The 23,684-nt window shown below is 42.4% G+C and overlaps 1 protein-coding gene across 3 annotated transcripts in view; it reads right to left on the bottom strand.

Moving 5' to 3' along the window:
• LOC138608410 (retinoic acid receptor beta-like) overlaps positions 1-23,684 on the bottom strand; it is a 96,852-nt gene that overhangs the window by 3,852 nt on the left and 69,316 nt on the right. For 2 of the 3 annotated variants that reach the window (XM_069680988.1, XM_069680989.1), the window contains exons 5-6: positions 17,467-17,643; positions 4,341-4,545 (exon numbers count right to left, since the gene is read on the bottom strand). In XM_069680988.1, coding sequence (XP_069537089.1) covers positions 4,341-4,545; positions 17,467-17,643 — 382 coding nt within the window. The remainder of the gene's footprint in view (positions 1-4,340; positions 4,546-17,466; positions 17,644-23,684) is intronic. The other variant, XM_069680990.1, reaches the window with a different exon arrangement.

The raw sequence follows: 23,684 nt of genomic DNA, 5'->3' as shown, positions 1-23,684 counted from the left end.
TTATACATAAAGCTGCTGGCAATGTAGAGACCAATCTTCATTTAATTTTCATCACACTTTTGCTTCCATTTGTCCTGGACTTGTTCAGAAGTAATCTGATGAGATTTCGGCCGTCTAATAGGTAGATTCTGAAATAGTATTACATCACATAATCTTGTTTGATTGTGGATCTGCATCAAACTCGACAGTATGTGCTACATTTTTGAGTAGAGTTGGATACTGGTGATCCAAAAAACTTCAGTGAAACATTTTCGCTCTTTTGAAATGTTAGAACAGGAGTTTAAAGGATAGAACCACTTTTTCCAATCTGACTTAAAACATTATTAACTTGCCAATACGTACATTGGCAGATTCCCCCCCATTAATTTGGGCTTACCTCCGCCCCCCAACTACAGTCTTCATTGAGTGTAAAAACCATAGGCTGTACAAAAAGATGACCGACAGGCAGCTCCCTAAAAGCAAAGCCAAACCCTCTCTATCACCCCCTGCTGACTGGCTGCAGTATATATATATCATAAAGCCCGCCTCCTCCATGTTAACAGATGGGACATGAGTCAAACTATAAAATCTAAATTGTGACCGCCTCCTGCCTGCCGGGCCTGCTATCTGTTTCCTTGTTTCTATTGTGTTCTGTCTTTTTGTCCTTGCAGGTCATTGGTGGGTGGTGCTGCGAGACCTGGCCAGTCTCGCAGGGGTATAAGTCCATGAGGTTAGTCTCTGCGGCCCCTCTCTCCTCCTCCGCTCAGTTCTACCAGGCTCTGTCCGGCTGGGTGGGGTTCGGTTCACCCACAGCTCCTCGTGCTTTATTTCTGTTTATTTATCTTAAGGTTGAGAGGCATTGTTTATCTGTGTTTATGTCATAAAATATGTTCATTATTTAGTTAAACCGTGCATTCCAGTGTATTTTGTCATGACCCACCTCAAAAACATGACAAATACATTTTTCTCAAACATGGTTTCTGTCATTATAGTTAGTTCTTATCATGCAGATTTATGTCCAAGTGTTCATTTTTCTGACAAGTTTACTTTTAATTATCTATTTGATGCTGTAAAAAGGGGGTGTGGCCTCATGATTGACAGCTCAAATGGGGCTCCTGCAGCATTCTGTTCCCGAGTAGAGGAGGAACGGCGAGAGGAGACGAAACACTACAGTCATTGAACTTTCCATAAGCGTGAATATCTGCTTCAGACCGACACAAGAAGCTGTTCTGCTGCAGTTTGGTAGAGGAAGGGGCAGGACGTCTATAGTGCGGCTCCACCAGCCGATCTCTACTGCACACACTCTGGATACAGATGAGCAGGATGGCAAAATGCCTGGACAAAGTTAATTCATTAATCTTATAAGTCACTTCTGAAGTGTAGATTTGCTTCTTTTCTCTTTTTGTGCAGAAAACACAAGACAACTGAAGAAGTGACCTTTGAATCTGAGAGTTTTTAACTGGAATATTTCACATTTTCTGACATAAAGACAAAATAATTCATTAAAAATCAGCAGACACTTCATGAGGAAAATATATATATATCCTCAACACAACGAGGACCGAAGTATAATAAATTGAAGATATAAATGTAATGTGTTTCATGCTGAAGACTACATTTCCATTGGGTCTGCTCTTCACACACATGCATGCTCTTCCTCATCCGGCCATCAGGTGGCAGTGTGTGCACTGGAATCAGCAGGTGGAGGTGTGTGTGAGCGCAGATGCAATCAGCGGCGTCCCTCACTGTCCGTGGATTATGCAACAGCCTGTAATGTCTGCTCAGGCTCCGGGGATTCAGAATATAAATATATATTGTTGGATGAAAACCAGCAGCGAGGAAGATGACAGCAGGAGGGGAGAGAGGAGGGCTGCGGCTGTGTGACTGTCTGTGGACGTACAGTACAACTTTATGTGTGTGTGTGTCTGTGTGCGTGTGTGTGTGTGTGTGTGTGCGTGTGTGTGTGTGTGCAGCCTGACATGAGAGAGTAAGTCATGTCTCTTGGCAGAAAACAAGCAGAGCCGGATTATTTCCTCTGGGAGGTCGAACACTCAGCGAACTGACGCTGCAGTGACACACCTGTACGTCATCCCTCCCTCCCTCCTCTCCTCCTCCTCTCCTCCTCCCTCCTCCGTGTTTGTGGGTCAGGATTTTGCTGCCTCACTGATATCAACCTGTGTTTGACCTGGTTTCAGGCTCCCGTGGAGGCTGGCTTACTTCCCTCCCAAACTTGGCTGCAGCTCCGCTCAATATTTAACCGGAAGAATCGATATGAGCTGAAGATGTGGGAAGGAGAGCAGACAGGCACGGTCTGAATGTGGAGTGGATTAGATTGTTCATTCCACTTGATAATCTCTCACATCTGTTTATCTCTGAATCTGAATTTATGCTAAACTTATGATGCAATCAGGCTGCAAAATGATTTTAATTTGACGTGTCAAGTTAAGAAGTAAGGGAGTGTGACTCTGCAGGCAGACACTGATCGTCTCGGCTGAAGCTGCAGACATTTGATACTTTACAAAACATACTCATCAAGATGTTGAAAAAACTTTGCTTTTCTCAACTCAAATCTTTGCAGGACGGTAGCACCCTGAATTTGCCTCTAAGATTACCATGAATCCACTCATAATGGCAAATGGCAAATTAAGTCAGAAGGTCCTCTGTGCTTGCTATAGCCATGTCAAGGATACATTGCTGCATTGCTCAGCTTAGCTTCTCTGTATTTTTCCGTCTGTATACCCTGTCGTGTATCAAGTTAGCTGAATATTCAATCAACCCAAACTCGTAAAATGTCTGCTTGTCCAAAACACCCTTTGCACGCATCATATTTTGCGATGCATTTTGTCTGTTTGTAGTTTAGTTTTGAAGCTTGTTTGCAGAGACTACAAATCCCAGCTGAAAGTTCTTCTGAGCAAACAACTAGAACAAATTACAGAAGAACTGTTTTTGCAGCTTTGCTGAGCTGCATCCCAGAGTGACAGAGAACCTCGTCAATAACTGCAAGTGTTTTCCACACTGTAAACCATAACTCTGATAGGAAGAGAAAACATTCCCTTTATAAACATCATCATTAAGTGCGCTGACGGAACGAGTTAAATTAGATCTAAAACAGGAAACATGTCTTCTCCTGGTGAGGCGAACCCAGTGAACACTAACCGGGATTTCAATGTGGAAATTTGGTTGAAAACGGTGAACTTCGTTCTGAACATCTAAGACCTCATTTAACCATTTTTTAACCAGCTAAAATACAGTAAAGACATCAACGTGTCAGAAACACATTTTTGTTTTTTCATTTGTTCATTTTAGCGTTGAAAAGGTGACAAAGTGATGATCGGAGCGCGATTGTCCAAAGTAACTTTGCAGCGGTGGTTAAATCCGGTCTGCACGAAGACGTCATTTCAACAAGACATCGTGAAGGGAGCAGTTTGAAACATTCCCCACAGAAGAAGAAGAAAGAAGAAGACTGAGCATGTGCAGGAACTGTGGCTGTGCAGCTCTGACTGTGAAGGCAGAACGAGCCCTGAATGCTGACGGGGGTGATTCATACCTGACGGGAAGACGAGTCTGAAGAGACCTTGGTGGCCTACGGGGATGAGTGCTGGGTTTAAATGCAGCTCTTGTGAGATCCGACTCCACCCATGTGTGCATGAATTTTTTCGTTGATGACTGTGATGCTCTGCTCACTTATACAATCCTTTTATGCCGCTAGATATGAGATGCGACTTGAAAATCACTGTTAATGTGTGTGTGAATGTGTGATAAATCTTGTGGCAGAACAGATTTCCTGGTGAAATTTGGTCTAAACGTAAACGTTTAATCAACTTTTTCAAATAGTCGGTGAAAAATGTCTTTTCAACAGAAAAATGCTCCCTGGGAACTTTTTGTTTACCTTCTGATCAAATCTAAAACATCAATAAATTGAGGTATAAAGCCAGGAAAGTCATTAAACTTACTCAGTGATGTTTGGAAAACATTTGCTCACATAAACAACTAATCATATCAGACTCTATTAGGCTGCAGCAGTATATAACATTGATTAAGAGTTTGCTTGTTACTTTGTTAGGAATTTAACTTTTCGTCTTCTGTAAGTCACATAATCTAGCTTTGGATGTAATTAAGTGATGAAGTCGCTTTGAAAAGTAATTTTTCCTGAAAAAGTTGGTGTTTAAAGTTTTTCTTAAAATAAAAGAGGGACTTCAACTTCTACACACATGCAACATGTGATGATAGGCGCCGAGTACTCTTAAGAAATGTTCTTCTAACTAATATTCATGTCATTTTCTCTCTATCAGAGTCCTTCTGTCCTGCTGTCCCCTCCCTCCCCTCACTAAATGCCCAGCGCGCCGCTCCGGCTCGCTCACCTCCAGAGATGAGACAGATGGCGCTGAGGAGGCCTGTCTCCGTGTCGTCCATCTCGATGGGCAGCAGCTGGTTGGCAAACGTGAACACCAAGTCGGTGAGCGGGCCGAAGCCAGCGTTGTGCATCTGCGTCCGGTTGAGGGTCAGCCCGTCGGAGAAGGTCATGGTGTCCTGGTCGGGGGTGTACCTCGTACAGATGCGCAGGATCTGCAGCGAGGGGAAGACGAGTCAGCAGAGTTAGTGGGCACAAAACTTGACACACAGAGAGTTGATCCAAAGACGAGAAGATGCAGAGATGGTTGGCTTTTAGCATCTTTAATATGAGCAGAACTTAATGTTTATTTCCGGCTTTTATTCTTGTATTCTTCTTCATATTTGAGGTCTAGATGACTAATAGGTACAAAAAGTTTAGGAACAGCTCCAGCAGATATCTCAGCTGCAGCCAGGCTGGAATGGCTGCAACGTCATCTTTGGGAGGAAACGGTTTGATCAATGTCCTCCAAAAGTCCTTGTTTTGTTCACTGACTGGTCTGACAACATTGCAGAAAGGATCCCTACAGAGACAGACCTTTGAGTCAAACTGGAAGATGATTTTTTTAACCAGAAATAACTGTTAGAACAACCTTTTAAAAGCCACCAAACCCCATTGTTAGAAACAGTCATTTTACCTCGCAGAAAACTGGAGTGTCTCGTTTATATAATTTATTAACCACCAATAAAGACGTAACTTACAACTCAGTCAGCCTACAAACAAGCATCATATTCTTTACACGCTTCAGGGTTCCCATGCGTCCTGGAAAACCTGGAAATTTAGAGACTAGTTTTCCAGTCCTGGAAAAACCTGGAAATTGATTAAAATAACCAAATGTCCCGGAAATAATTTATGTTGTAAAATTTTAATTTACTTTACACCCTCAGTCGGATTGCATACATAAACCTAGGTGCGTATTTTTGTTTGAAACTTGACTGTTGGTAGGATAAGCTGTGCGGTATGACAGGTTTGCCCTCACCTGGCACACAATGTCTCCTCCTAGTGGTGGCTGTATTTTTAAACCCATTGCATTTCTGAGTTTTGACCCTTTGAGGTTGCTGTACCTGGTTAGTGTGCAGTATTGAAGCAGCAGATTGTTAGCAATGTAAAGTGAGAAGCTAATAGTTATATTCCTGTAAGTATGAGCACACGTCTTTTTATGTTAAGCATGTAGTAAAATGGATTGTTTGTAAAGTTAATTTATCGTGATCGAGATGCTAATTTCTGTTAGCGCACAACTAAAACACCCGATCTTTTGACTTAGAATTACTTGATGACATATTCTAATGTCAGCTAGTCGGTAGCACAAGCTTGCTGTCTCAACTCCAGTCTCGGCTCGACGATCGAGCCCTGCGAGCGATATAAGATTGCCGCCTTGAGACACTTTGTAACCAACTGAAAGATGATAGAAAAGTATGACACTTTCATCGATTGCTATGTTCTTTCAGGTGTAACTTCGATAGGCTTAATTAACGACTTTGCTCCGCCATTCGGACTCCGTGCGTTTACACTGAAGCCGGGACATAACAGAGGTGTAATAATCCCACCTTGATCTGACGGTGTAAAAGCGGGCTTGAGACACTTCATCATGAACCCTGCTTCATTAAAAAGGAGGATTAAAAGTGGGGTTAAATGTGTCAGGCCTTCCGCTAAATTATATGACCGTTTGCAATAAAGTGTTGTCCTGTATTGTCAAGAAAAACTCCTGGAAAATGATTAAACATCATTTAACATTTAACATTAAAGAGAGTGGGAACCCTGATGCTTATAGTGGTTTGACAGTATTTACCTGAAGTATTACTAACAAACGGCAGCAAAGAGGGACAAATAACTTTGTATCTTAAAAAATAAGGAACAACCATTTTCAAGTCTTTGTATGTGCAGAAAGACCAGGAGCAAAAACCTAGAGTCATGTTGAAACTGTCCTGCAGGTCTGTGTGAGGCTTTCAGGGCAGCTGTTGAAGATCGAAAACAAATATAATTGTTGTGAGTTGCAAACAGCTGTGAGCAGGTGTTTTGCCCACTCTAGTTTTGGTGCATATCTCTGTGTGACAGATTGCCGCCCGAGCCCTCCTGGAGATCAGATGTGTATTACTGAAGGTAATAAGACAACAGGGCTTTCTCTCAGTGCCATTATCCCTGATACAAAACATAGTTTAAAGAATAATTCAGACAAAACTGATCGTACTGTGCTCAGACTTTTGGTTTATTTGTCCAGATCTCTAAAGCTGAACCAATAATATGTCTCTGTTAAAAATGGATCAAACAACTGCGTGTAAACTCTGCGGCTCTCGTCAGCCTTACGGAGCTTTTAGTGTCTTGGAGGTCTTTGTTTTGGTTTTCTGACTGGTTTACCTGCTCAGCACCAAACAGCAGACAAACAAAGTTAGCAACAAGCTGGCAACTTCATATGGTGACAATATATCAGGTAACGACTTTTCAGACTGGTCAGCCAGAACAATCAATTAATGACGCTTTGAACGAGATCAAACATGTTATAGTTCTGTGAGTAATTTGGGTGAACTAGCTTTTAACAGAAACCGAATAAAGACAGAAAATACCGCCCTGAAATATACAACAAGTCCTCCGACCCTCTTTCCAACACACAGGACTGTTCCCTAAATTAGTGCCTACAGACGGCAGCCAACACGTCCTCATACCGACACTTCTTACAGGAAGCGTTGAACCTGACAGTTTTGTTAGGTTTGTTAGGCAAAAAGAGCTTACAGTCTTGTTAAAATAGGTACATTAGTTATGTTACATGAATTATGTAAATGAGTTACATGCCATCACGTTATCAGTCCCTCCAGGATTCCGTGGGCCCTTCTTGTGATTGTTGCAGGCTGATTTCACGCCAGATTTTTGCAAAAAGTTGCGATACACGTGTAACACGTGACACATCCACTGTGAGCGACAGGGGTAATAAAGCCATCTATTGGCTGAGCGAGCTGTTTGTCTTCTAAACAGGTGTAATACAACGGCTGCGGTTGTTGTCATTTCACGTTTTTACTTACTGTATATCTGGCTCCTTCAGTTGCCGTGGTTACTAGCCCGCGCACGCTTGATAGCCTCCTCTGCTAGGAGGGCCTTGGAGGCTGGACTGAGCGCCGCGGAGAGACAGGGGGAGGGACCTGGAGGTTTTGATCTTTCTAATTTTGAAGCAAAGTCCGCTCTCTCCTCCATCTTACCTACTGCAGCTTTAATCACTCAAAGTTCATCGTTCGACTCTTGCCTTTACTTCCATCATTATAACTTCGGCCACTAGAGGTCACCGCCTAACTATAGAGGTAAGTATGGCTCTTAATTAGCAGCAATAAAGTCGTATTTTGGTGCGGACACTCAAAAATCAAACAGTCCTTTAACCTCCTGATACACTGACAGTGATGTCTTATTTTAATCATGAGATCATTATTCACTGGACATCCTGTCACCCTGTGATTTATGATAACCTGCTAATCAGGGGAGGCGGACTCAGAAGTCTGAACCCGGTCTGACAAGTTTCCCATAAAGAGCAGCAGACACAACGACACAAGCGAACAATGACCTTCCACTCACACAACTGAATAACCTCTGGATCTCCTGCTGCACTGCGTGTGTGTGTGTGTGTGTGTGTGTGTGTGTGTGTGTGTGTGTGCACCTAATGAAGCCACTGATGGTGATGTGAAGCTCTTTGAAGCTATTTGAGTGGGCTGGCTCTGACAGTGAGTGGCAGGCGTGTCTGCAACATGAAACAGAATAAAACATGGCTACTGGCGGTGACTCGCACCGGCTGGCCAGGCCTGCGCTCACTCACACACACACACACACACACACACACACACACACACACACACACACACAAACACACACACACATAGTGTTTGATCTTTCACTCTGACACTCCCTCACCCAGCCCTCGTGCACAATATCAGCGCCCTTCACCACAGAAATGTGCTGGTGAGCGGATGTTGATGGCTGAGCGAGAGCCAGAAAGTCATCACAGCCGGCCTTCAACTTCTCACCTCTGAGTCTCTGGGAGTTCACTTCACTGCTCTGTCACATCTGACGAGTATGACTGAGTCAATACAAACTCCACCACCCATCTATTAGCACTGCCCTGCCACTGAACGTAAACAAACAACTTATGTGCAGCAAACTCCTCCTCGGTAACATCAGCGTTCATTTATCCAGGTTGATCGGATTTACCTACTCTGCATTACACGTCACATAAATAAGCATCTTCATGCATAAATCATTGACTTGCATTCAGCCACCAACATGCAGAACATCGTGTATCCTGTGCCACCTTCTCTCATTATTCAGTGTTGGCTCGTTTGTCCTTTAAGGGGACAGAAAACAACGTGCTTAGAGCGATTCTCTTCTTAAAAGGCAGCCTGTGTGAAACTGTAAGCTCTGCCTTTATTAATGATTAAATAATGTGTCATGTATACGTCGCACGCATGTCGGTAAAAAGCCAGTAATAAGGGTAGCATGTGGGTTGCAAGGTTTATATCAATAAATTATTAATAAAGTTGTGGCTATACAGGGGGTCTAAATGCTAAATGGATTGCACTTATAAAACCACTCAAAGCAATCACATTCAACCACACACACTGATGTCAGAGGCTGCTATCCAATCATCAATCAGGACCATTCACGCACTTCGACACTTCAACAAGTAGGCTGCAGCAGCCGGGATCGACCACTGAGCCACAGCCGCCCGTAGAAATCGTTTTGTAGCTGCTCCAGTAGATTGCTTCGGCCTGCAGCATCAGAACAGGCTGTAATGGCTGCAACGTAATTGCTGAGTAAAGTACGTCCGCCGAAAGTGTTTGTTTTTTCTACTAACAGGCTCAGATTGTTGTTCTAGACATTACAGAAAGTATTAACAAAGACGTTGGTAGACAAGCAACTCCTGAGCTGTGTAAAAATTGCTGTTTTTGTCACTGTAGTTTCTGTTTCCAAAAGAAGTATCATGCTTTACACATAAAGGTCCATCTCTGTAGGGAAGCTTTCTGAAATGGAGCCTGTCAGTGGCAAACACATCTGGTGCATTGGCCCTAAAAACCATTGTAGGTCTTTCCCAAACCTCCCCACTCCCACTCCATCGTGGAGTGAACTCTGTTTGACGTCACCCTCACAGCCGAGCGGAAAGCTCCCCTAACCCTTTATTAGGGTGAGGGGAGTAAATACAGCGACAAGCTTTGAGACGAACTCCCCTCACACCGGCGGAGGCAGGAAATGTGTGTAACCATGGTTACATCACTCAAATAATAAAAGCGGCGTAAATAACAGCGTGGCAGAGTCATTAAAATCACTCAGGAGGAACATGAACTTCATCCCGCGCTTCCTTGGTGGCTTGTCTTATTTGTTGTCAATCTATTTCTAATCTAATGTTAATGACCTGCTGAGTTTTTACAGCCGTCCATGTTAATAAAAAACACCTTAAAGTTTTCACTTGTGTCGTTTCTAAGCAAGAAAACGGTTCATTACATCCTGAGTATCACGTTAACTTTGAGACGCTGACGTCAGTTTATTATTTCATGTTTATCTTAATTAAAGCAGTACTCGTTTGTACGGGTAATAACACGGAACTTTAATTTACGTCTCTCATCTCATGACGAACATAAGACAGCTTTGCACCTGCTCAGTAAGTCAGCATCGGTGCAGACTCGCTGTTGGTGGGTGGAGCAACCCACTCCCACTCCTCAGAGGTTTGGGACAGCACTCAACGTGGAGGACCCACAGGGAGAGGGTGCGGGAAGTGGTTTGGGAAAGGCCGTAGACGTGCCTCTCTGATGTAACAAATTTCCCCTATGAATAGCCTCCTAGCAACATTTTTGGACACTGTGTCGCTCTTTCTTTCTTCAGTTATCAGTTTTTTTGGACTGTGAATCAACAATGTCGTTCACTAAGCAGAGAACCGATACAAAGCATCCTAAGTTGACTAAACCATCGTCACGACTAGATGCAGTTGATAGCACTAGCATGGCTAACAACTCTGATCTATGGGCTCTGCAGCAGGCACGTTGGAAATAGAGGTGCAGGTGGTGCGACAGCAGACATCACCTGGATTGTCCCAGTTTCAAGCAGGCTGCCCAGAGTCCTAGCAGATATTTGTAGAACACTAAAATGTCCCGATTCTGATAATAACATACTTGTTTTCAGCGCTTACATTGGCGTTTATCCTGTTCTGCCCCACTCATTATCATCTCACCCAATCAAAAAAAACCACCACGTGTCTGAATTCAACACGGATTTGTATGTATGTGTGTCAATCAAGCAGTGTGTCGTTGTCAGGGCTGTTGCTATGACACGTGTGGCTGGATTTCTGATGCGTGCTTGTGTGTGCATACAGGATATCAGATGATTCCAATGGTTTACAAAAGCACAAAGGTCTTCACACACACAGCTCTTAATTTTGCTCTCAGAGCACCAGACTGATGCTTTTAACACAACAAACCCTCCACACAGCAATGCTGGATGGAGGGGGTGGACTCTCTGAAGGAGGAAATACGTGGCTGAACTGACTCACTGGCAACTTCTTTAAGAGCTCAAATTCACTCAGTATGCATGGAGTTGAAAAGAAACATAGCAGCCAATAAGGCCAGTTTCACGGCTGCAGGCTGAATGAATCCACTGGAGCAATTCCAAAACTTTACGTATGGGTAATTTAAACCCACAAAAAGGCAAAATGTAAAAAAAAAATACTGAAATAACCCTTTCATAACAATTAAATTAAAGCTTTTTAAACGTCAGAACTTCTAAATGCTAAGTAGTGATTAAAAAGAGTTCTAACAATAGGCTTGTAGCTGTAAACTCTTACAATCCCTCTGGTGCTTGTATAATACATTAATAACAGCTTGTAAAACAACAGGTCTATTAGCATATAGCGTGGCTGATTACCTGCACAGCACAGATAACCTTAACTGACACTCCCGCGGACCATCTGAGAAAGTAAACTTCTCTGTTTCACTTTCCTGACTGTGTTTTCCAAACTTCTCCGCAGACATCATTTCATCTCCTTTTCCTCTAGTCTGAAAACCAACTCGCAGAGACTCGAGACTTGCATAATCATCACAGTGAAAATAAGCCATGCTTCTATTTTTGTCGGTTACATAATGGAAGATTTGGGTTGATGCAGCAGCTGAACGTCTGGAAGTGGAGCAGAATCAAAGAGGTCTCACGACGTGTCTGCTCCGTGTTTAAAGGCTGACAACGTGGAGCTGACGTCAGCCCAGACACCGGAGGAGCCGCGCGTTCGTGTGCACCTCTCTTTGACTTTCCTCAAAAGAGTTTTCGCTCCTCATGAAGAGGTGAAGCAAACTGTAGCCGTCTGCTGGATTAATATAAGACAGCTGTTTGTATGCCGGCTGGTTCTTTAAGTGGCAATTTGCTGCTCACTCCACCTTATGCAAAAACTGTCGCCTGTGCTCAGCTCGTTAGGCACATCGGGTTTTTAATTTGAACTTATTTATTCTAACGTTTGTGTTGTCTGTGAATAAAGGCTTCAAACTGTTAATAAATATTTTAATTATACTTGCCATTAATATGAGATATTGCAAACCCTGTCAACTCTAAAGTTGTTCTTAGTGATCGTTTATAACTGACCTATAAAGAAGTAATAAATGGTTCATTAATCGTTAATGAAGCCACTAGTTACAACATATATTCTTGTCATAAAACTTGGAACCGAGGGCCCATGTAAGGGACAGTAAAGCTGAACTTGTGATGTCCAAAGCTAAGAAGATAGCTGACAAACAGGTAGCATGATGGTGGTTTGGATGTATTACCTCATCCATACCGTGCAATTATGTGCAATTACTTCTCATGTGCAATTGTTATTTATTCTGCAGTACTGTAGGTCACTTTACTTACTATCAACCATGTCACCATGACAGGTGAAAGGTGAACATTGTGTGTGTATTTATTATTAATATTATTGTATTTTATTGTCTCTTTTTCTCACCTTTTTTTTTACCCATCACTTGTTTTACCCCGTCCTTTACTTTGAGCTGTTGTAACAAGTCAATTTCCCCCAATGGAGGGATCAATAAAGTCGATGTTATCTTATCTTATAAAAAGGTGTTCCAAACAAGTCATTGGTTGATGCCTACGGAAGCCCTAAGCGGACATGCATGCATACATTTTATTTACTGCATTTTCCCGTGAGTCATTTCTGGTTGTTTTCTTGAGATCTCGACTTATTTATGTCGAGATAACAAAGCAGCAGCACCGTAACGTCAGATGATCATAACTCGTGTCCTCAGAGCTGCAGAAGCACAACACAAACACAGAAACAGGCTCCACACACCTCATCAGTGTGGCCGATGGCAGCATGGCATGTGCTGCTCTGTAATATCACAGTGAGCAGCCTGTTGTTCTGTTTTCTAGATCGACAAAAAATAAGTCGAGATCTTGTGAAAACAACCGGAAATGTTTGTTGTCACAGGAAAACAGAGTCAATTAAATGTATGGATGCATGTCCACTAAGGGCTTCCGTAGTCGCCAACCAAGATGAGAAACACAATAAACGTTAAATAAAAGTTCCAAACATTTCCGGGTCACGTCCTTTTTTACGTCTTGGTTGTTTAACGATTTGTTTCCGCCAGGTGAAGGATTTTAGTCTTTAGGTGTCTGGATGTTCAGTTCTATGTTGCTAACGTCCTGTGTACATCAAGAGTGTTGAAGAGACGTGGATTTTTAATGTGAAACAGTTTATATTCAGTTTCACCTGTGTTAATCACCTAGTCTGTTTAGTTTGGAGTGAAGAATAGTTTGTCCATCGGACGATGAACACTCAGACGACCCCTCAAGAAAGTTGCAGTGACGATGTCGTTGATGTGCAAGTAATTTATTCTATTCTATTTTGAACTATAAATTAAAGTTGTTCTGTTCAATGCTGAGTGTCCACTTGGGGCTCCAGAAAACAAGAAATAACATTACGGCAGATGGGGAAATGACCATTTGTACAGCAGAAATTATAATTAAATAAAGCTTTAAATTTTAGGGGTGGGGTCACAGGATTGACACAGACACACAGTCACTGAACTTCACCTGTTTGTGTTGTTGGAGCCTTTTAGGGATTTTTTCATGCAAAAATCAGACAGACAATCTGTCTCTCTCTGTGGGATTTATGGAACTTTTTGTCCATGAAAGAAGTGCGCCCCAGCTTTTTGTTGAGTTAAATGCAAGTTTAATTGTATTCATATATTATATGCACTAAGTAGCAGGTATACTGTGCTCGCCATACCTGACTTGTGAGCCTGTTCAGTGTTTATCAATCATTTATTTATTCGTCGGCCAGTGCAGGAGTCAGGGTTGTTGGCTTTTAGGAGAGATTACAGCGGACCGTCGTGATGAGAAGATTTTATGTTTCCTGGTACTTGCGAGTGAGCAGCGAGTCGGCTACTTCTTTAGTCTGATAAATAAACACCTGCAGTCGGTCACCACCACAGAAAAAATCTCCTCTGTGGGAAACATAAAGTTAAACTATTTCATTCCCCAGCTAATGGATCAGCCACAGACTGTTTAGCTTTGATCACTTGGTGTTTGCCAACACCTCGCTCCTCTGAAGCTCCACCCTCTCATCCAAATATGGTCACTTCTGGCTCCAGGAAACCAACATGACAGCGGCCATATCCCAAACTTGAGGCTTCATTTATGCAGTCGAGAAACCAGTGGGTGACGTCACAGTGGCTACATCGATTATTTATACAGTCTATGAGTTTAACTAATGAACTCTGGTTTCTTTAGGCTGCCGTCATAATCAGGACACTCTTCAAACTGGCAGCATTATAACAAATGATAAATATCAATCGTGTAGCTCTGCCTTGTTTACACAGTTATATCACGTCTAAGGCCTTCAAAGTGATAATACAACCTGTGTACAGCTTTACTTTCATGTCAACAAGTTGTTATCTGGAGTTTATCCAAAGTTAAAATTAGAGCATCCCTCGCTGTATTGAATCAATGATAAGATAATAACACTAAAACAACTCTTCTATTTCTCACAGCTTACTAACATCACTGGCATTATGAGCACCGATGGTCAACATGTGACTGTAGTCCACGTCACAAAAGATGACCGTATGAGACATAACAAGCTGTTGTCTCTTCCTTCCTCTCCCTCTGTGCCATGAATGATAATTAAATCACCCGACGACAGGCGAGCATGAGCGAGACAGGAGAGGAAGAGACGTAGACGTTCGCCTTTTTCCATCTCGTTACTGCGGCTGCATTAGAACAGGACGTCGCTTCACTTATCGACTCCTACGTAACGAACAAACATCCAGCAGGCCGGGCTCTGCAGACGTTTCCACATCTGAGCTCCTTAAAGAACACGCTGCCTCATTAACAAACACAAACACAGAGACTGACCGGTGTTATGACCCAATCGACTGCCGTGATCAATTAATCAGAACTTCCTGACTCCAATTGGCCAGCTGAGTAGGTCAACCAATGAGGTTAGAGGATGGGTCTAATGGGAGCTGAGCTGGAGGTTAAACCCTGGAGATCAGAGGGTATTGATTCTAACACAAAGAGGAGCAACAACAAAAGTATAAAAGAAAAATGATTATAAAGCGAAGGAGCCGACTTCCTGTTTGAGGTGTGTTTATATAACTGACACTGCTGTGAACGGTTCAGGGAAGGTTTTTAGCTCATCACTGAATATTTCAGAGTTCAGACTGCACTGAGGAAGCATCTAAACCGTGCATCCAAGAGTTCCTCTTTTAAACTAGTTCATAGTCTGATGACGAATGTACATACAGAAGCAGGAAAGAGACTGGGACTGTGTGTGACGCAGACATGAAATAAAAAACATCCCAGGACCCAAAAGTTCTTTAGCCTGAGTGTGAACTCATGGACTGGATTCTGGAAATGGGACGTTTGCTGCACAGAGGCACAAATTCACAGCTGAAAAGTAAGATTCAGGATGAGCCGGCTGTACTGTCAGGTCCTTACGATGAACAGCAGACACATTTACACAGCAAATTCTAGTTCGTCCAAATATGATGCAATGAAAGATGTATGGTTCCAATATCCCTTTAAGAACATTAGAAATCTATCCAGGCAGAAATTGTCATGTGTGACTGGCTCAGCTTTTGCAGAGAAATCAAGAGAAAAGTGAGCATGGAAACTCGTTCCTAAACTCTGGGACCTGCTAAATGTCAACGTGTTACTTTCTTGTGTTGCCTTTACTTGTCTTTAAAGTCCCTCCAGTCAAAAGTGTGTTTTTGTTCTCGTGCAGTACGGCTGTATCCAGCAGTCGAATCGGATTACGCTGTTTAATACAAATCCTTTTTTGTTACAGTTCAGATACACACTCCTACACCTACAATTTGAATTGTAAAGCCCTCACTCATCACTGTTTGCTGTATGCACGTGTTGGATGGTCTGCCTTGTCCACACCTAGAATAAAACACTGGCGTATTCTTATTTACAAGTCTATTTTAGGTATGCTTCCCTTGCACCTTCTTACCTCCATCAGACAGGAGGGTACAGGAGCTTACAATCTTCGGTCCCAGGACCTGTTCTTACTCTCTGTCCCAGACAAGTTATTTTAAACAAAAAATCTCCTGCTTTCTTTAACAGTCATATGTATCACTCACTTTAAATGTTTGCCCTGGAAAATGTAAACAAACACAGCGTGCAGGTAATCGCCATCGTCATCTGACACCTACCCCCCGCCAGCAGTTTCAGGCATTTAAAAATAACTCTAGAAATAAATATAGAAATAATCAGTCTTGTCGCTGATGGTCTGGTTTGCGTTTGTAGCTCATATAGAGTCATCATAGGTTTCATAACCAGCAAGAAACTCCTCACAGGAGCTTTAAGTTTGCTGCTCTCTTTAAAAGCATCTTACTCTTTCAGAAAAGGACGATCTTTGTTGGGATCATTTCCATAATGTTGTGGGACACCTGGAGTAACAATCTGAGCCTGTCAACAAGCACTGTTAGTGGATGTACTTTGATCGGGTACAGTTGCCACAGGGTAATATGTTGCAGCCATTGCGGCCGTATCGCGGCCGTTTCGCGGCTACAGCGGAGGCCGTCTACTGGACCGATTCCAAAAGTTTTTGTTACTATAAATCATTTCAACGCACAAATTTGTAAAAAAAATAAACATTGATCCCAGGTTTAAAAAAACTAACTTCTCCTTTAAGGAACTTTCTCACTTCATCTTGAAGAACTTGGAGACAGGCACATCTGGCTGTAGATGTTCTGCTTGATATATTTATGGTCGATTTGGATCAATATTTGCTTTCTTTTATTGTATTATAGCCGTGTATCCTGTATTATGTTTCTATATGTACGGCTGCTCATTATTTGTCTTTTTTCATTGTTTTAATAGTTCCTCTTATTTTGTTTCTTTAGTTGTTTTTAATAATGTAAAGTGACTTTGAGTACAAATAAAATGTATTATTATTTATTATTATAACTGTGATGCTGCCTGTGTTTTATTTTTTTTATTTAATTACTTATTTTTTTAACTTTCTCTTACCTTTATATACATATTTTATTTAACTGTAACTTTTTGTACTTTGATTGTTTTTGTTTAAACTGTATTTGCCATTGTGGCTTCTGTTCTTTCTTTCATGTAAAGTGCCTTTGAGTTCCTTTTAAAGCGCGATATAAATAAATATATTATTAATCCAACAAGTTTTTTTCCTGGTTGAATAAAGGTTAAATAAAAACGAAAATAAATAAATAAATAATCATTAAGTCAGTTTGTTTTGGAGAGGAGATCCTGTGGATCATTTTCTCAATGAACACTTAAGAAAGCCTAAAAACAAGCTGAGCACTTAGAAATAAGGGGTGTCCTTATTTGTACGTTTTTTGTTGCTGTTTTTTACCAGCGTAAGTTATCTGATTTGATTGTGGATTATGAACACTGTCAGATTATTCTGAAACTTATTTAACAAAGTTTACAGTCATGCTGCTGCTCCTGTGTGACTCCTGTGTGTACGAGGATGCAGCTAAAAGAACCCAAAATGGAGACATTCAACTGGCAGAATACTCAGAATAATTTCTGCAGCCATTACATCCACAAAAAGGAACATTTCATGCCCTAAACAAGAAGTTATTTCCTTTCAAAATAAAAGCACCAGCACCCACCAGAATGTCCAGGCAGGCAGCTTTCAGGAGCGTGATCTGGTCCGCGATGGTCAGCCCCGTGAAGCCAGGCACTCGTTTGGCAAATTCCACGATCTTGATAATGCACTTAGTGGCCAGCTCGCTGAACTTGTCCCACAGGCCCAGGTCCAGCCTCACACGGTGGTCTGCACTCGAGTTCTGCAACACACACACACACAGGAAGAGAAAGAGTAAGGCGTCAGGTGAAGAAGCTACTTTGCACAGACGGCTGCTAATGATCTCCTCAGTGCTCCCTCCTCACTCTGCTCTATATGTGTCACACTTACACAGTAAATAGGCTCTATAAGACCGGAGCTCTCACACACACTGGCAGGATTGTTGTTGTGAAGCCGCTGAGCCGAGCCGGGTGCCCGGGCCCTGAGATAATGAGCCTAACAGTGTCAGTGGGATGCTTTGGCAATGACGGGATGCAGAAACAGAGCTGTGACAGGTAGCACAGAGCGGTTTGAAGCCAGAGGTGCCATTAATACAGATATACGGTCCAGAACCTACACAAACACTGGAGGTGGGGTGAGGATAGATACCCGGGAGCGATAAAGATATAGCTACACATCGTAATGAGGAAAAAGTAAAAGTGCTGTGAGACACCAGAGAGGAAAGAAATAGAGGAAATGACACATGAAAGGGAGGAAAGTTAAGTCTGAGAGAGCAGAGGGGGATTATGGGAGGATTTCTCCCGCTGGGAGGTGATGTGTACGCTCAGGTGAGAATGAATTATCAGTTTGTTGATTCATGGCCTTTGATTCAGAAGCACATGACAGCTTCTGATTGGTTCGCTCTGATTGTTATGTGGGATCTTTGAAGAGAGAAATCAACATCGTTAGCAGTAAGTGGCTACTTCCTGTTTAATATGACCTCCTCCTGGTGCAAGCATGAAGAGGAGCAAGTTGTTGGTCTGGTTTGTGACTGTTTCTTTCTGTAGACACCCTATCTCACAAAGCACGGGACTAATTATTCTAATATTTGATTAGTTTTAAGCCATCAGTCACTGCTGATTAATCTCTTTACAGTATCTGCATAAAAATGAAATTGGAAGTGTTCTGGTTTCCGTTTGTAGTCCAAGTAGTATTGGCCAGTCACGTCTCAGCAGGCTTTGGCTGCATGCAGGAAAATCAGTCTGTGTGGAGAGCAAAAGTCGGAGAACACAATCTGGCTGTAATGCCATCCCAAGTTAATCTGCCGATGGTTCAGCTTCTGTTTTTCTCTATAAACAGATATCTGCATGCACGTGAAGGTTACAATCTGTTATTAGATGTCATATCTAAACTCCAACCCAGTTCTCCCTTCTCAAGGTGCTAGTCTGACTATAAACAAAGCAGCACACGCAAAAAGGAAGTCTTCACAGGAAGTCCGTTATAGCTAACTGCTGGCTATGGAGTTATTGAATTTACTGATTCTGGTGAGAACATAAACGGACTTAATGCAGGACCAAATACAGGAAACAAACCATAAAACTGTGCATTGTAGGATGTTTACAGGTGCTGACATTCGCAGAGGCATGAGATGAGTAGAGGAAAGACGTGGTGAAGCGATGAGGCAATAGAAATTTGTGCTGACCAAACAATTTCACAAACGCTTGTGGAAACGCACAAAAACTAAAGGAGAATGGAACCAATCGACCTGTGGAACGATGACGGTTAAAAAGTTAAAAACTCTAACAACAAAACATTAAAGTCTGCGATCATGTTGAGTGTGATTGATCAGTGCTCTCTCTCTTTGTTTACTTCAGGGAGTTTTCCCATGTGGAAATTCTGACCAATCAGAGAGCAGTTTCCTCACGCATCAAAACTTTTGGTCCGCTGGTAAAAGCTGCCGTGTGAACACAAACCAAACTCGAGGCTAAATGCAACTTTGTAACAATTCGGTCTTTGTTTCGGATCAAACAAACGGACTTTAGGTGTGAATGCGCCCTAAGACACCCCACCTTCCCCCCGAGGCAGATACCTGAAGGTTTTGTTTACTAGTTTCTATACTTTTGTTATACGATCAAACCTGTTTCACAGCAGGGTGGGCTTTCAAAACAAATGGCAAAACTAATCACCTTGTGTTATTTAACGTAAAGAGCAGCTCCAGTCATGTTTTGAGACATAGAAAATGCTCTGCTTGAAATAATAAATTGTGTCTGATATATTTTTACTGCAAAATACATTTAACTAAACGTATGGTAAAAATCCTCCCAATGCATCTCCTCCTCCTCTCTCATTACAAATTCCTGAATCTGCATAGGCCCCGCCCACTATGCACATTTCCAACCGCCAATCAAAACATGTCTCTGCCATCGTTTAGTGGCAACTTGTCGAAACTTAGCTAGCTTGAAATGTAGTAATTAGCAGTAGTAACGTGATGTTAGTAGTCAGTAGTGAGTTTGCAAAAATTACGATGGCATGGCGCATCGCAGAAGTGGTTGCCATAGGTTACACATAATGATACGCATAGCCGTCCATTAACAAGATTGGCTCCTTAGGTTTGTGACGTCCCAAACCTGCCAATCTGAAAACGTGTTGTTCAGCCTGTCCTTGGTACACTGCAGTTTAAAAGCAGACAGGCCCAGCCATGACATGAAGAACACCACATGCAGATGTTTACAAGGTTTAACACTTTAAGTGGATTTAATTGAAATTCATCATAGATTATAAATATCCCCAGTGTGTCACAAAGGTTGATTATAAACTTGGTTTTCAGTAATACATTGGACTTAAACACATGAGCTAACAGGGTTGTATGATATCTATAAATAAACAAGCTAACAGTGTACATGGAGTGTGCAGGAGCCTGGCAGGAAAGGCCTTCACACTGTGAAAGCATTCTGCTGTACTTGGTGATCCTGATGTATAATGAGTGTCGGGCTCAGGTGTAAAAGTTTACCTGCGATGTGCGTCTTAGAGAAAGGTGAAGCTAATTTGAAATCATTGGGAGAAAAAAGCTTTTCTGTTGGTCCAAAGCAGCAACATCTCTCCTCTTTGAAGAAGCGATAATAAGAATCTCGCCTCAGGTCCTGAGTTTGCTCTGGACTTCATGAGTGCAGGCAGGGTTCAGGCTCATGTTTCTGCTCTAATTGGACTTTTTACCCATGTTTCTGTGTTCACAGACCTCCGCCAAAACTTAGTGAGTATCATGAAAATATTACCGATATATGTGATGGTTGGAACTGAGAAAAAAGACCCCAAGTTAAGTTTCACTAGTTTTATCCTCATCTCCTTACAGATATTGTTTTCTTTACAATGAAACTTAAAGGTGGCTGCACGGTGGTACAGTGGTTAGCGCTGTCGGCTCACAGCAAGAAGGTTCCTGGTTCGAGTCCCGGTTCAGACGTAAGGGTTCTTTCTGTGTGGAGTCTGCATGTTCTCCCCGTGCATGCGTGGGTTCCCTCCAGGTACTCTGGCTTCCTCCCACAGTCCAAAGACATGCTCGTTAGGTTCATTGGTGACTCTAAATTGCCCGTAGGTGTGAATGTGAGTGTGAAAGGTTGTCTGTCTCTAGCCCCTTTTCCCACAGGTAAAAAAACCCGCTAACACACAGCTTTTTTGCTTAGAGGGAAAGGTTACAATCAGCATTCAGACCCGGGTCAAATTAATCTGCAGTAGACCCGGGTCTACATTATCGCCTCGGCTCCGATCGGCATTGGTAACTTGACGTCGGTAACAAAGGATGGTTAAAACTTTAAGGGGAATGCTGGTATTTTTACACCTGGCCCCCTTTTTTGTACATATTTTTAAATGACGGTGATTTTTAAATAGATTCCTTCAGCCTGCAGCTGTGAAACAGGCTGTAATGGCTGCAACGTATCACCTATACGGATCAAAGTACGTCCACTAAAAGTTCTTGTTTGTTCCACTGACAGGCTCAGATTGTTGTTCTAAGTGTCTGACAACATTACAGAAAGAATCCATACAGAGATAAAGCTCTTTATTAAAGAAGAAGATGATTTGTGTAACCAGGAGCCACCAGATTTTGTGTTCTGCAAAGAAAAAACACACGAGGTCAATGTAGGAAGCAGCTTTCAGACTGTGACAGATCATCCAAACGCTGAAGTTTGACTAATGAAATTTTCCAGTTCTTTACTCCAGCTGAATAATTAACTTGACCTCATTCAACACAGCGTTTTGGAGTGAACACTGCACAGAGCTGCACAGAGTTTAAAATAACAGGAAACAGCCAGGAGGAGAAGAGGAAGACGACAGAGGAGGGGAAGAAAAGGCCATCAGACCAGAAGATATGATGACGGACAGACTCAGAGACGCAGAGGGGAGAATGTTTCTGGTGTAGCGAGGGGAAAGCTGCGGTGTGTCGGCTGAGGGAGCATCTGATGATCATTTGTTTGTTTTCTGATGGTTTACATGGAATAGGCCATCTGTTCTGCACGAGTGAGTCTCCACATGTTGCAAGGACACAGCCCACATAGTGACAGGGGGGGAGGTGACACACACCAACACACCGGAAGGGACGGCTCTTTACAGGATGGACATCAGTAAGACCAATCAGGACAACATCTCTCCTTATATTATGCATGTATACAGGTCCTTTGTATATATATGTGTGTGTGTGTGTGTGTGTGTGTGTGTGTGTGTGAATATATTTCTACAACACATTCTCACTCCCAAGTCTTTAAATAGGTCAGCAGTCCTAGTCCCAGTAGGACAGGATAGGTACCTCTTTAGTGTCAGCGTTACCCATGTTGCATCGTCAGGTAAGACTTTCAAAAGGTTGTGTGCCAACAGGAAGTAGGAGACGCGAGCTTTCTTGCTCAATCCGTTTGCAATGCAGCAAAGCACGATCAAACACAGCACAAGTTGAATCTCCTCCATGCTAACAAGCTAACCGTAGTGTCGCACAAATGATGATACTTTCTTCTTCTTTGAGTTTTAATGGTGGTTGGCAAACCAGCTTAAAGGTGTACTACCGCCACCTACTGGACTGGCGATGTACTGCAGTTACTTTTACTGTTCCTTCATACGTCATTGGCCTGATTTGCTTCCCGGGACTTTAGGCCGCTGTGGAAACGCAGACAACAATGGGCCACAGGAACCATTTAGTTCCTTGAAGAGAAGTTCTTGGAACTTTTGGTCGAAAAGCAGCTATATACTGTATATCAGCACTGAGCATGTCGGGCTCTAGCGGGTTCTCTTTTAGTTTACATGTTGTTTACAAGTGTCTGTTTTCCTTTTAGAGTCCTCTCTCTCCCTCCGTTTGATATTTCTCTTATTATGTAACAGGGATAGAGCTTCTGCATATAAACAAACAAGCAGTGATAACATTTGTGCCCCAGCCCGGGCCCGCAGAAACACGGAGCTATGTTGTGAGTGTACACAGTGAGATTCACAGGCCTCAGGAGGGATGGGGAAATGGCTTTGTGCAGCTGTAAAGGACTGCTGCACAGCCTTTTATTCTCAGATCATACAGCTGCAAAGAGACGCTGACAAAGAGTGAATTGTGTCTCCAAACAGACTCTTTGGATAATCAGGCTGCTTATTCAGAGTTAAAACCAGAGTGTCTCCATTCAGACTGGATTTAAAGACAAAGATGGGACTGACTGATCTGAGAGGGCACTAATATGATCTGATGTGCTTAAATTAGCAGCTTGACTTTTAGTGGCTCTTAAATTAGTTATATAAAGTCTGTTGCTGCTTCCAGTTTCTTCGACTTTTGAACTAAGTACTGTACAAACAGATGAATAATATATAAAACTGACTGTGAAAGCAGTGAACTGTAGGAGAATGACGCTTTAAATAACTTAAGCACATCAGAACCCAGACAAAGGGAATACTAAAGCTGGACAGAAATAAGGAAATCAGTCTGATGTGTCTTAAATCTTAAATTCTCATTTTTAAGTTTAAACTTTTAAAAGTGGAACTCTTTTAAAAGCTTCACATGTCGAGTCTGCAGCCTTCAGAAGAAAAGCAGCAGAAGAAAAGAGGCACATTTAAAGATTTATGTTAAAGATGGTCACAGGGGCGTTATGTAATCTGTAAACTCAGTCCAAAGATGATATAATTTGTCTTTCTGTTTTATTTCTGTCTGGGTACAAGAGGCTAAATTGGGACTCCATCCATCCATCCATCCATTTTCTATACCGCTTATCCTGTTCAGGGTTGTGGGGTTGCTGGAGCCTATCCCAGCTGCCATTGGGCGAGAGGTCCAGTCAATCACAGGGCTGGCACATAGAGAGAGACAAACTTTCA

Source organism: Semicossyphus pulcher, unplaced genomic scaffold (genome assembly GCF_022749685.1).
Source record: "Semicossyphus pulcher isolate SPU_LCO1_2020_fin unplaced genomic scaffold, fSemPul1.0.p SCAF_5, whole genome shotgun sequence".
Taxonomy (NCBI): Eukaryota; Metazoa; Chordata; class Actinopteri; order Labriformes; family Labridae; genus Semicossyphus; species Semicossyphus pulcher.
Note: the sequence above shows the minus strand (reverse complement) of the source record. Positions and strands in the feature narration are given on the sequence as shown.